Raw genomic sequence first — 13,752 nt, 5'->3', positions numbered from 1 at the left:
GTCAGGGCCGCGCGAGTTTCCCATCCTCCTCGCTCCCTCTCCCCTCCTGCCCCGCAGCTCAGTCTGTTACTAATGCAAAACTTGGGGCGTGGGTGGGGACGCCCCCGGAGGCAATGGCCCCGGCTTGGAGTGTGCCAAGAGACAGCGCCTGGGCAGGCTGGATCACTCCTCCCAAACCCCCCCCCCCAACACCCTTGGAGGGCTGGTAGACCGAGCCAGCCACCAACCTCAGCCACACCCCTGGAAGCCTATGGCCCTGTCCCGTTGGGGGGCAGTCTTGGGGTCCCCCTCGCCCTGTGCCCTGCAGCTACACACCCCGGGGGAAGCAGCCCAGGAGGGCCCGCCCGCAACCGTGCACATCCGGGAGAGCGTTTTCCTGGCATCTTCTACCCCCACGCAGCCCCCCTTCCCCCCATCCTAAAATAGGAACTTCTTCATCCCTCCCTTCCTTGACACCGGGAGAGAAGTGCTGCTGTGCGACTCAGTCTGCTCTTGGGGCAGCCCCGGGAAGGGCTCCCGCCGGCTTCGCGTTGGGCTTTGATGAAATCCGCGCAGCTCTGCTGAAGGTCACTCCTCCCTGGCCTGTCCCTCTCTGTGTCCCTGCCTCAGCCTTCCCACTGCCACACAAAAGCTATGCGGCGACCTGGGGTTGTCACACAACATGCTTGGTGGAGTCAGATGCTGTTTAATGGGGTTCAGCGTGGCGGGTACTAGCAAAACTCAAGTCCGTAGTGCAGTTTAATCCTCTGGAAAACGCGGTGCCAAATATTTACAGATGAGGGGACCAAGGTTGACGAGGTTCGGCCACCTGCCCGGAGACACGCTGTGGATGAGGGTGGGAGCTGGGAGGCTGTGGTGGTGACCATGTTCACTCCAGCTCTGCGATGAGGGAGGCCCCTTCCCCAGCACGCCCTGCACGCAGACTGTCTGGTCTCCCCGATGGCAGCTCAGCCTTCTGAGCCAGAAGCTCCCCCCGCCCCCACACCCGCCCAGGCCTTCTTGGCCGCTGACTGGATAACCGCCTGATGGGGGCGCAAGGGGCGCCAGGTCAGAGAGACCCTAGGAAGGGGCACCATTCGTGCTTGCGTGGCGTGTGGGAGTTGGGTTGGTTCGATGGTGGTGCTTTCCATTTTGTCGGTGAACTTGACAAGTGTGATGTGCAGACTTGAACTGAGCACCACCTCAAGGGCAGAGGCAGTAAAAGTGGCCTGGTGCCAGGAGGAGCCCAGTGGAGAGAAAGGAGGGGTGCCAAGCGTGGTCTGGTGCTGCCTCCCCTCCCCTGGCTCATCCCAGCCTCTCAGTCACTGCCGCTTCCCTTTTCAACCGGCTGTTTGTGGTCAGCCAGGGTAGATCGCCTTTAAAAGACAAACCAGACAGCCCTCTCCTTTGCCTCAGTGCACAATGGTGTCCTCGTGGAATGGTGGTGGCGGGTGCTGCTCGGGGGCCTGTGTGCCCCTCCTGTCCTGTCAGAGGCTTGGTAGTGCCTCTTCTCAGGGATGACAGCTCCTAATTTTGGTCCCTCTGACCTCTGTCTGCCAGTCAGGCCCTTTCGCCGGTGTCCAAGCCAAGCCTAGTACTCTAAGCATAACCCTTGGCTTCCAGAGCAGATAACTGCCCACGTCTGTTGAGGGAGACCCAAGCTCTCTTATGCTTTCAGTTACTGCCAGTCCGAGAGCCGGAGTCTACTCTGGGGGCCGGGGGGGGGGGGGGGGCATTTTGTAAGCCAGGTCTCTCCCCAGAGCTGGGTGTTCCAGAGGGCAACCGCTCCAATTCCTGGTCTGTTCTTTAGAAACCAGACACTCCTCAGTCTCCCCGTCTGACCTCTTCTCTCAGCCACCTTCCCCTTCCCTCTCCATCCCTGTCCTGCCTCCTTGGCCCCCTTCTCTCCACTACTGGAAAAAGGGTTAAAACCCCGTAGCCAGGATGTAGCTTAGCAGCTCACATGGAAACAGGTTGGTGCTTGTAAAGTGCTTTTCTTGAGTGACTTCACACATCTTGGCACTTCTAGCCTGCATGTGGAAGAGCGGGGCGGGGAGGGGGAGGTTGGTGCACGCGGAAAATAAGGGCAAACAAGCCTCTCGTAGCGGCAAAGTGCCTGTTCTGTTTGTCATCTAAATCACATTATTTGTCCTCTCCACCGCGGCCCCAGGGTCAGCGAAGTCAGTTTTGAAGCACTTTCTCTTAGAATTAAAAAAAAAAAGGACCCCAACTATTTCCACAGCCCCTTCTAGAAGCAGAGTGGGATGAGCATCTCTGTATCTCCGCCTCTCAGTCTCTTTGTGTTTCTCACCCCAGTGTCCCCTTAGCTCCACATCCCGGGGGGGGGGGGCGGCGCGGGGGGGCCTGTCCTCGGGGCCTCCTGGCAGAGGGCCTCTGCTGCCGCCCAGGATGTTCCTGCTGGGGGTTCCTGCCGGGCATCCGGCCTCCTCCCGAGCAGGCCGTCACCCTGGAGAAGGGCCTCCTGCCAGGCAGGGCCATGGCTCACTGGCCCTTCCCGCTCAGCTCCCATCTTTGGCCAGGAACCTGAAGAGTTAAAAGTCTTTAGCTTGTTGCAATGAAATTATGGCTGGCGGTGGCGCCGCTGTTTGTTCAACAGACCTCCACTTTTAAACAGTTCACAAAAAGTTCATGGGGCAGCTAAAGATTGTGTGTGTGTGTGTGTGTGTGTGTGTGTGTGTAGTCAGCAGGATCCAACAATGTACCTCCTCCCTTGTTTCTTCGCGTACAGCCTCCTCCCTCTGCCCCCTCCCCAACACTCCATCTGACCCCCCGCGCATGCCAAGCCACTTCATTCTGATGCTGGGTGTCATCTAAGTGTGTGGCATTAATGTTGAAAAGTCCACAGGAAGGGCCCTGGAGAGGTGGGGGGGTGGGGAGAGCTTTGAAAGCACCCACTGCTCCCAGATATCCCTACATCACATTCCCCTTTCCTCCAAGTCCAGGCTGCACCTTCTCAAGAAAAGCCCTTTTTGCGGCAGCGGGGGGAGCAAAGTAGGATGATGGAGACCGCACCCTTCCTGTTTCTTAGGTGCTCACAGGTCCTTGTCACAAGGCCGCTACTAAAGGAGGTGGGGAGGTGGCAGCTTGTTGAAGGGGAGGCCACTTTGGGGACAGCAGAAGCTTGAGGTCTCAGAGGCGCACACACACATTTTTTCCTTCCCTCATCCTTTTCTTAGGGGTTGACTGAGTGACCGTTTCTGCTCCCGGTGTGATTTCTGTATTTCCTCATGGCGCGCAGCGCGGGGATGGCCTGGTGCGGTGGGTCCCAGGTCCCACTGCCGAAGCTGATGACCAGGTCGCCTGCACCAATGAATGTTGCCCCACCTTCCACGTCAGGCCACCCAGAATGTCTTCCCTTTGTTAGAAGGGGCGGCAGGGGTTAGGGAAGGGACAGTCCCTTGAATGTGCCTTGTGAGTTGTCCCTGTGCTAGTGGTGGCCTCCCCCCGCCCAACTCAATTCGTAGGTTTGGAAGAAGAGAAGCCCATGAGCCCCCACGGAACCTTCTTCAAGACCCCAATTGGTCTTTGCGGGGCACCATGGCTAGCCCATTGGAAAGAGGAGGAGGCGCTTCCTGGAGAAGGCGCTCCCTCGGAATCGCACCAGGCCTGCTGCAACTGCAGATTTCTGCCTCCTCCTCCTCCTCCTCCTCCTCCTCCTCCTCCTCCTCCAGCAGCTTCATTGTTGGGCTCTAACTCTGCGCCGCGTGTCTGTGTGTGTGGCTCTTGATTAACAGACGGTGTTCTATGTATAGGGGCCGACGGGGATACTGGTGGACAAAAGGCCTAGTTAGGACAAAGAACTGCAGAAGGATAGACCAGCCTGGCTTTGGGATTCAGGTGCTCCCCCACCCCCACCCTCAGTTACTCCCAGAAAGAGTCCCCGGACCTGGTGCCTCCAGCCCCACCGACCTGGCAGTCTGCTCCTTGTGCTCAAGTGTAAAAGCAAGCATTTGCATATTTTTCCCTGCTAACAAAGGAAATGTGTCGACTTAGGGAACATTTGGGCTTTCGGAAACTGTGTGGGTGGGTGTGTGAGGGAGGAGAAAGAAAAGTTCCCCCGACGATCTGCACACCACTGATTTCACACTCTGCCTTGGGTCCCGTGTAAAGAGAGCCCAGCCCGGCCCGGCCCAGGGAAATGACAACGTGTTTGTGCGCGGGGAATTGCCCAGGGCCATCGGTCCCAGGCATTAAAGGCTCCCCTACTTATTAACCCAGCATTTAACAGCAGGATATGGGCTGAAGCGCAGTCAAAAGAAACGGCTCAACCTCCAAAGAGCAATTAAAATCCTGCACGAGGATAAATCACGCGCCGTGATAATCCTGTTAATAAAATGCAGCTTGTCCTGACCCTTCACTCATGCAGCAAACTAGAATGTGATGTGGGTGGGGGTGGTGGGCAGAGAAGGTAAGGAAGGGCGGGGAGAGGTGCTCTCCCCTCCTCTGCCCCCGGCAGCCTCCCCCTCCCCGTAGGTGGAAAATGGGTGGCGTTTGCCCGCTCCCAGCGTGCCAGGGGCTCGGAGCCCAGCAGCCTGGGCTGCTGAGACTTCTGCGCTCACTAATGATTTCTTGTCCCCAGCGAGCAGGCGTCATGGAATTACTCAACCGCCTCCCTCTGCAGCTCCCAGGCCAAACCATCCGGGGTTCGGTGCCTCATCTGATCGCGGGCTGGGTGGGGTGGCTCACCAGCCCACCGACTCTTTGTAACCCTCCATCTGTTAAGTAGCCCACACCACAGCCCCGGGGACACCTGGTAGTTTGGGTTGCCACACCGGACTCTTGTGCCTTCCACCAGCCCTGGTCCTCTTAGACCCCAGAAGAATCAGCGCGTGGCTCCCCAAGATTGCAGCACCGTACGCTGCCAAGTGTGTTCCCCAAAGGCTGAGAAAGGAGAGGGCAGGCAGGGGTGGCCGGGGGTGGTGGTGATGTGTGCGGTTACTTCGGATGGTGGATGGTGTGGCATGTGGTCCTTTGACCCCCCCCCCCACCTCCCCGCCCGCTGGGAAGTTGCGGGCCGCCCCTGTACCCTTCGGGTCAGGTGTGTTCCCTCACTCCTGGACGTGGAGTAGAACATGGAGCACAACCTGCCTTCCGGACTCTGCATTCTGTATGCATTGCCTAGAAAGAGGGCCTCTCTGATTCCCTGTTTGGCTCTTCTTTATTCAACCTCCTGGGATTTTTTTTTTTTTTTTATTTAAACAGACTAGACGCTTGAAGAAAAGCTGCCATCCAAGAAGACGACATGCTTTCAGCAACCCCCCTGTATGGGAACGTTCACAGCTGGATGAACAGCGAGAGGGTCCGCATGTGTGGGATCAACGAAGACAGGTGAATGTGCCTGTCTGGCTGAGGCCTGGGGAGCGAAGGGTGGGTGCTGCCCCCCCGCTCCCCCGCCCCCCGCATGCTCCGGAGCAGAGCCTTGCTGAAGCCCCCCTCATCTTCTCACAGCCACAGTGGGCCCAAAAGGGGTGGGGGAGAACGATCTCCCGCCTAGCTGGCGGCCCTTGATTTACAGTTTTAACAGGCAACCCGGCTCAGCGAAGCATTGCCGCCCTTTAAAAGATTAGCCCCTAAAGCGGCCTTTCGGTGCACTTTCGTCCTTAATTTATTATTTCATATTTATGAAGGAGAATTAATCCCAGTCTATATGCTGCTTTAACTCTAAATGTCAGGAGTGTGGGCCCAGGTGGATCGGCATTCGATGTGCTTTTAAAACAAATAGTTTGCTCAGTAATAAATGGGGAGACGGCCACCCCTTACTTCATTTAAGCCCCGGGTTTCTCGCTGTCCTCTGCGGCGAGGCCATTGGCTCCCGGTTTCAGTCGCCCGACAGCCCCGCCGGGCCCCCTAATCAGTAATTTTGGAGTGTGGGGTAGCGGCAGCTGAGCAGTAGATGATGGAAGCGGCTCTTCGGGGTATCCGCTGCCGCTTGTCAGCGACCTGATCCTGGGGATTTGGAAGTTGGCACCGAGCGCTTTCTCTATGGTGCTGTCTGATAACGAGTCCCAGGGCGGCCGCAGCAGCCCGGCACAGATGTGCGGCTCGCTCTGCAGCCTGGAGCAGCTGACCTTTGTATCGTGTGCGTGTGTGTCCCCCGTCATTCTGATAAAGGCACTCAAATATGGCTTCATCATCACCATGGAAACCAGTTTTGTAGAACACGGGACCTAACTTTGTTTGGGGAAAAGTTTTGAAAGCCTGCCCTCGTGAGGAGCACGGAAGTGACTGGTGCGGCCGGCACCGAGACGCCAGCCTTGTGTCTCCGCTTCGGCCTTTGGCCATCGTCCTCCCTGATGTCTGTCCTCACATAGAGCTTTCTGGAGGGCCTGCTAGGACGGCAGAGCTCAGATTGGCCTCCTTGGCCTCTCTAGAGAAAACAACGGCGCAGGATCTTCGTTCCTGCATCGGCCAGCTTGGGGCCCTCTCTGGGATTTCCCGTCCCCGTGGTGCCCTGCCTTTCCTCTGTTTTCTCCCAGCCCAGCTGAAGCACCGCTTGGGGACAGCTTTCACTCGGGGCCGTTGGGGTGGAATGGTTCGGTGAGGGCGGTTTGAGAAATGGGAGTTATTAGAAACTGGTTTGTTCTGGGGCGATCTGTGAAAGATGGATTAAGTGGGGAATGCTTTCACGAAGTTTGGTGTGTCCTTTTTACATAGGAAAATTCCTGTAAATGATGGTGACGCTTCAAAGGCCAGACTGGAACTGAGGGAAGAAAATCCCTTGAACCACAACGTGGTAAGAGACTCATGGCTTCTGTCTGAACATCAATGGTCTGTAATCCATCGTGCATTAATTTGCATGCCACCAAAGGGCCTTTTGGGGGTGGGGCAGGGGTATGGCGGGGTGGGGCTGAGTGGGATCCTTCTTCTGCAGGACCTGGCCCTCACCCGAGCTCTCCTTGGCCCCCGCGCTCCTTTTGACACGTTGGCCATTTATGTCTGAGTCCCGTAGCGACTGGTGCCTCCTTTTCTTTGATAAGCCACGCGCCACCTCCATGCTCCCTGGAGCTGGATAAATTTCCAGCCTCCAAGTAGACCTTTAGGGTTTCCTTTTCCAGTAAAATATGAAACACAGACAGCAGGGAGAGGAAGTCAAAAGACACAGCCACAGTTTGACCCATGGCCTTCTGTATTGATTTAGGAATGAGACCGCTAAAGTCCTCCTTCCCTGCCATCCCACCAAAGATTGTTTCTTGTTATGTTAAATAAGCATGCTCCCCTACCTCTAGGAAAAACAAACCAACCAACCAACCCGGTGAGCACCACCCCGCCCCCCAACCTAAAGGGCCTGGGAGGTTCAGGTCCAGGTCGTTCAGGTCGGTACCCCATGAGAGTGGTGCTGAGAGTAGCGGAGCTGGTGTCCTCTCTGTTGCGGCAGAGAATTTTTGCTGAGAAGGTGAATTTTCCAGAGTTAATAGATGGCTGAATTTAATGTATGGGCCCCAAGTCTAAAGGGATCAACCTTTTACAGGCTTTCAGGATACTAGTTGAACCGAGGTGAGAAGGCAGGCAGCAAAGGCTTTTGGATAAGTGGGCAGGGGACCGGGGACCCTGTGGAGCCTCTCTTTTTAACCGTTTCTGCTCACATGTTGAGGCTGACGTCACATTGAACTAGTTGGCGGTTTCTCCTCGGGACGGGCCCTGCCGCTTTGAGGGAGCGCCGCGAGTAACACCCATGTTCTTCTTCTGCGAAGGTGGATGCCACTACGGCCCATCGGATCGATGGCCTGGCCGCGCTGAGCATGGACCGCACTGGCCTGATCCGGGAAGGGCTGCGCGTCCCCGGCAACATCGTCTATTCTAGCTTGTGTGGACTGGGCTCGGAGAAAGGTCGGGAGGCTGCCACGAGCACCCTAGGTGGTCTTGGGTTCTCGTCCGAGAGAAATCCAGAAATGCAGTTCAAACCGAACACCCCCGAGACGGTGGAGGCTTCCGCTGTCTCCGGAAAAGCCCCAAATGGCTTCAGTGCTATCTACAAAACACCACCCGGAATACAAAAAAGTGCTGTACCCACAGCAGAAACACTGGGCTTGGACAGGCCTGCCAGCGACAAACAGAGCCCTCTCAACATCAATGGTGCTAGTTATCTGCGGCTGCCTTGGGTCAATCCTTACATGGAGGGCGCCACGCCAGCCATCTACCCTTTCCTCGACTCGCCAAATAAGTATTCACTGAACATGTACAAGGCCTTGCTACCTCAGCAGTCCTACAGCTTGGCCCAGCCGCTGTATTCTCCAGTGTGCACCAACGGGGAGCGCTTTCTCTACCTGCCGCCGCCTCACTACGTCAGTCCCCACATCCCGTCGTCCCTGGCTTCGCCCATGAGGCTCTCGACACCTTCGGCCTCCCCGGCCATCCCACCTCTGGTCCACTGCGCCGACAAAAGCCTGCCCTGGAAGATGGGCGTCAGTCCCGGGAACCCCGTCGACTCCCATGCCTATCCCCACATCCAGAACAGTAAACAGCCGAGGGTGCCCTCCGCCAAGGCGGTCACCAGTGGCCTGCCCGGCGACACGGCTCTCCTGCTGCCCCCTTCGCCTCGGCCTTCGCCCCGGGTCCACCTTCCCTCCCAGCCCGCCGCGGACACCTACTCCGAATTTCACAAGCACTACGCCAGGATCTCCACCTCGCCCTCCGTCACCCTGTCGAAGCCATACCTGACGGTCAGCAGTGAGTTCCCCTCGGCCAGGCTCTCCAACGGCAAGTACCCTAAGGGCCCGGAAGGGGCCGAGAGCGCCCCGCCGGTTCCCGGGCACGCCCGGAAAGCGGCGGGCCAAGACAGAAAAGACGGGGGCTCCCCTCCTCTGTTGGAGAAGCAGACGGTCACCAAAGACGTCACCGATAAGCCGCTGGACTTGTCTGCGAAAGTGGTGGACGTGGATGCGGCCAAAGCCGACCACATGAAAAAGATGGCTCCCACGGTCCTGGTTCACAGCCGGGCCGGCAGCGGCCTAGTGCTCTCCGGAAGTGAGATTCCGAAAGAAACACTGTCTCCTCCCGGAAACGGCTGTGCTATCTATAGATCTGAAATCATTAGCACGGCTCCCTCGTCCTGGGTGGTGCCCGGGCCGAGCCCCAACGAAGAGAACAATGGCAAAAGCCTGCCGCTGAAAAACAAGGCCTTGGACTGGGCGATCCCGCAGCCGAGGAGTTCATCGTGTCCCCGCATGGGCGGCACGGACGCCGTGGTCACGAACGTCTCGGGCTCGGGCTCGAGCGCGGGCCGCCCGGCCTCCGCGTCGCCGGCCCCCAATGCCAACGCGGATGGCTGCAAGAGCAGCAGGAGCTCCATGGACACCACACCATCCGTCATTCAGCACGTGGGCCAGCCTCCGGCCACGCCTGCCAAGCACGGCGGCAGCAGCAGCAGCAAGGGCGCCAAAGCCAGCAACCCGGAGCCGAGCTTCAAAGCAAACGAGAACGGCCTCCCGCCAAGCTCCATCTTTCTGTCTCCAAACGAGGCGTTTAGGTCCCCACCAATCCCCTACCCCAGGAGTTACCTCCCTTACCCGGCGCCCGAGGGCATCGCTATAAGTCCCCTCTCCTTACACGGCAAGGGACCTGTCTACCCTCACCCCGTGTTGCTGCCCAACGGCAGTCTCTTCCCTGGGCACCTTGCCCCAAAGCCTGGACTGCCCTACGGGCTGCCCACGGGCCGGCCGGAGTTTGTGACCTACCAAGACGCGCTGGGGTTGGGCATGGTGCATCCCATGTTGATACCTCACACGCCCATAGAGATCACTAAGGAGGAGAAACCCGAGAGGAGGTCCCGCTCCCACGAGAGACGCTACGAGGACCCAACCCTCCGGAACCGGTTTTCCGAGATGCTGGAGGCCAGCAGCACCAAGCTGCACCCAGAAGTCCCCTCCGACAAGAACCTAAAGCCCAGCCCCAGCTGGAATCAAGGGAAAACTGTCGTCAAGAGCGACAAGCTTGTCTATGTCGACCTGCTCCGGGAGGAGCCAGATGCTAAAGCGGACGCGAACGCGGCCAAGCCGGGCTTCGCGGCCGAGAGCGTGGGCCCAAGCGCCGAGCCCACCAAGCCCCCGGCTGACCCGGCCCTGCAGCCGCACCGCGATTTCGTCGCCCTGAGAGAGGAGTTGGGGCGCATCAGTGATTTCCACGAAGCTTATGCTTTCAAACAGGCCCCGGGCCAGTCAGTCTTCAGCTTAAGCAAGGAGAACGTTCCGGCCGGAACCAACAAGGAGAACCTGGGGCTGCCAGTCTCGACTCCCTTCCTGGAACCAACTCTGGGGAGCGATGGCCCGGCTGTAACTTTTGGTAAAACCCAAGAGGATCCCAAACCGTTTTGTGTGGGCAGTGCCCCACCGAGTGTGGACGTCACCCCCACCTATACCAAAGATGGAGCTGATGAGGCGGAATCCACTGATGGCAAAGTTCTCAAACCGAAGCCATCGAAGCTGGCCAAGAGAATCGCGAATTCCGCTGGTTACGTGGGTGACCGATTCAAATGTGTCACTACCGAACTGTACGCAGATTCCAGCCAGCTCAGCCGGGAGCAGCGCGCCTTGCAGGTGAGCCGCCCCCCCGCCCCCCCCGACCCCCCGAGTTTCAGTGACTTTACCAGTTGTCAGTTCTGTTTTGTTAATGTGGAAAGAGGATTGGGGGAGTATGGTAGGGCAGGGCGCCGGGCAGATTTGGTTAATGAAGCTTATGGTCACGTAAATATATTGACGTGTGTCCAGTAAGGGGACGTGAGTGGTAGCACCTAGGAGATTCATGTGTCTGGATACTTGCCGTTATTCTGTAGATACTAAGAGAACTCCACGCAGACGCTGCTAAAAGAACTATTAATGATGGCGAAGGATAGCTAAAGACTGCATGACGTTTACCTATCAGTTGCTTTTGATTTCTCTGCCATTACTGTACGTTAATGAATAATGCCTAGCAGTGCCGCTTAGAATGCCTTATGTGATACTTGGTGGAGGTGTGTAGAAGCCGCATGTCTGTGGGATTCGTGCAATTTTTTTTTTTCCACCAAAAAAAAAAAAAAAAGAGAGAGAGAGCTCGCTTAAAGGGATAGAGTTATGTATTTAACTTGCTAGTGAATGATAGATGTTGTATAGGAATTTCCTTAAGATATTTTACTTTTAATTAAAAGATAAATAAAGCCAAATTGTGTTGCAATGTTAAGAAAAAAATTGGTTTATGCTTATAAAAATGGATGAAGTTATCTAAATGATCCATTGAGTGCCCATTTTAATTACATAGATGGAAGGATTACAAGAGGACAGTATTTTATGTCTACCCGCTGCTTACTGTGAGGTCAGTTCTTCAAATTTTTATTACTAGAATCTTACATAAACCTTTTGAGTTAAATTTCATTTCCAAATATACGAAGGGAAGTTTGTGGGCCATGGTCGTCTTTATTCATTGTGCATTTTGTTTTCTTTTCTGTTGTGTTTTTGTTTTGTTTTCTTTGCGTTGTGTTTTTGTTTTGTTTTTACTTACCTTCCAAAGAGACTGTCTCTGTGCCATGGTGTATGCATGGCTTTGCATACACAGCGCATATATATCTATATACGTATGGCTTCACGAGTAAAGACTGTGTGATTACTTACGTATAGCTACTCTTACGTTTTTATCTATTACATTTTAAAATATCTCAGTTGTATCATAAATTGTGGTTGGTTTTGGGCAAACTTTTCTTTGAAACTACTTTCCTTTAAGGTAAGGCAAATGAAATAGCTTTTATGGTAAGGTGTTGTGTTTTTTTTTTTTTCCCGTCTCCGTTCTCTTTCTAGCGTGCAATGATGCGCTTCTCAGAGCTGGAGATGAAAGAGCGAGAAGGTGGCCACCCAACAGCCAAAGACTCCGAGGTGTGCAAATTCAGCCCCGCCGACTGGGACAGGTTGAAAGGAAATCAGGACAAAAAGCCAAAGTCGGTCGCCCTGGAAGAGGCCATTGCCGACCAGAATGACAATGAGAGATGTAAGTAAACCCAGGCAGCCCATGTGTGGTGAGCAGGGGGGCCGCCGGTCCCAGAGCTCGGGGAGGGGGTGGGAAGCGGTTCACCGCCGAGGCCCTAGGGCCAGTGGGCTGCCCAGAGAAACAGGCCGCTCTCGCCGGCCGAGTGGGGAAGGGCCGAGCGTCCGTTCGAACGTGGTGGCATCCAGGGATGAGGCAGCCGTGAAAGATGATTTCCTGGGATACCGCTCCTTTTCCAGAGAAACACCGGTCCTGTAGTCAGGAACGGTCTGATACGATTTAAGCGGGAGAATGGCAGCAGGAGACAGAATGTGGCCCTGTGCGCTGCGTTCTGTTTTGTAGCGGGTACGGATAGGGTGCCCTGCCCTGCCCTTCTTTTTTGGTGCCAGTGGAATGATACTTCCAGCCAGAGGCACCTGCCCACCCACCGCAGTGACAGTCTCCCGTGGAACGGAGAGTACTCGTGTTCTCCCTCCAAAGGCAGAGGTGTTGTTAAAATGGCACAGAGGCTGATGAGGGCACCCTAGAGATGAGATCATTATTTTCGGTGGCGGGTTTGTTGGTCGTGGTTAGATGTCGACAGCACCATCCAGGGGCGTGGTATAAACGAGAGGGGGTTTTTCGCACCAGACGGGGGGTTTGTATTCTGTTGGGGAGGCAAAATGGAGAGAAAGCTAGTGCTTTTCTCAAGTCACTCTTCGGGCCCAGCAGCTGGTCCCCCACTGTGGTGTGGACTGTGGGATTTGCTCGCGAGACATCCTGGTCGATAAAGGTGTGTGGGTAGCAAGCGGAGAAGGTCTTTTTCTGCGTTTCTTAAATGTGCACGCTCGGGGGCCCGAAGCCGCTCTAGACCTTGGAAACCTCACTGGTGATGGTGAATTTGGGCGTCTGGCTGGATGTCAAGGAGACAGTGGGTGCGGAATCCTCCTGACACAGGACAGTCAGGGATGGGAGGTGCATTTGTGAGCTCTGTGCTATTGGACGTCATGGGTTTGGTGTTCATTGGCGCCTGATGGAGTTTGGGAGAATTTGTGGTCCCGGCTTCTCGCTGCCTAGGGCACAGACCCCTCCTCCCTCCGTGTCCCCCCCCCCCCGCCCCCCCCCCCCCCGCCACCATCAGCCTTGGGGTCAGACAAGGGCCTGTGGCCAGGTTTCTGGGTAAGCCACGCCAGGACCAGTTTGTTTTACTTTAGTCTTGAAAGAAGGGAGTTTTTGTTGCTAGTCAGTGGAGGGGACTCTGATGTACCTAGAGTAAAGATTTCCTGTCTTCCACCTCAGGGGGATTGATAGGGGGACGTGGAGGGTCCAAGCCGCTCTTGCGTAAAGCAGCAACGAATGCCTTCTTCCTTGCTCATGCTCGCTGTGGGCAGCCCCTTTTTTCTGACTTGCCCATAATGCCAGCTCTTGGGGAAGCCTCTGAGGGAGATCTGGTAGACGTGGGCAAAGCCAAGTTAACGGGTAGGTGCCTATCTGAGGAGAGGGAATGGGTAAGGTAGGCTGGAGGGAAGGGAGCATGAAGTTAGCCAGCCTTGAGTCTTCTTGCCCTTTGGGTTTCCAGTAACATGGCCAGACCCAAGGTAGCTGCTCTTCGTCCATCTCACTCAGCCTGGCCTTCTTCCCAGGGAAGTTTGTGTCCTCCCCATCTTTCCTGCTGAACCTAGAGACGAGTACTCAGTCTGGTCAATGGAGAGCAGAGCCCAGATGACTCAGAAAGGCCTCCTTTCTCCCCTCCCCTGAGTCCCTTCAGGCTCAGACCAATGGGCTCTTTTCCTGGAGGACCCAGGACACGGCCCAGCAAGGCATAGG

At 56.1% G+C, this 13,752-nt stretch overlaps 1 protein-coding gene across 10 annotated transcripts in view; it reads left to right on the top strand.

Moving 5' to 3' along the window:
• Positions 1 to 13,752, top strand: part of BCOR (BCL6 corepressor) — a 115,327-nt gene that overhangs the window by 85,257 nt on the left and 16,318 nt on the right. For 8 of the 10 annotated variants that reach the window (XM_032426697.1, XM_032426698.1, XM_032426701.1 and 5 more), the window contains exons 2-6: positions 5,203 to 5,328; positions 6,655 to 6,733; positions 7,692 to 10,532; positions 11,230 to 11,283; positions 11,763 to 11,949. In XM_032426697.1, coding sequence (XP_032282588.1) covers positions 5,243 to 5,328; positions 6,655 to 6,733; positions 7,692 to 10,532; positions 11,230 to 11,283; positions 11,763 to 11,949 — 3,247 coding nt within the window. In that variant the 5' untranslated portion in view covers positions 5,203 to 5,242. The remainder of the gene's footprint in view (positions 1 to 5,202; positions 5,329 to 6,654; positions 6,734 to 7,691; positions 10,533 to 11,229; positions 11,284 to 11,762; positions 11,950 to 13,752) is intronic. The other 2 variants (XM_032426705.1, XM_032426702.1) reach the window with 1 other exon arrangement.

The sequence above is a fragment of the Phoca vitulina genome, unplaced genomic scaffold (genome assembly GCF_004348235.1).
Source record: "Phoca vitulina isolate PV1807 unplaced genomic scaffold, GSC_HSeal_1.0 scaffold35, whole genome shotgun sequence".
Taxonomy (NCBI): Eukaryota; Metazoa; Chordata; class Mammalia; order Carnivora; family Phocidae; genus Phoca; species Phoca vitulina.
Note: the sequence above shows the minus strand (reverse complement) of the source record. Positions and strands in the feature narration are given on the sequence as shown.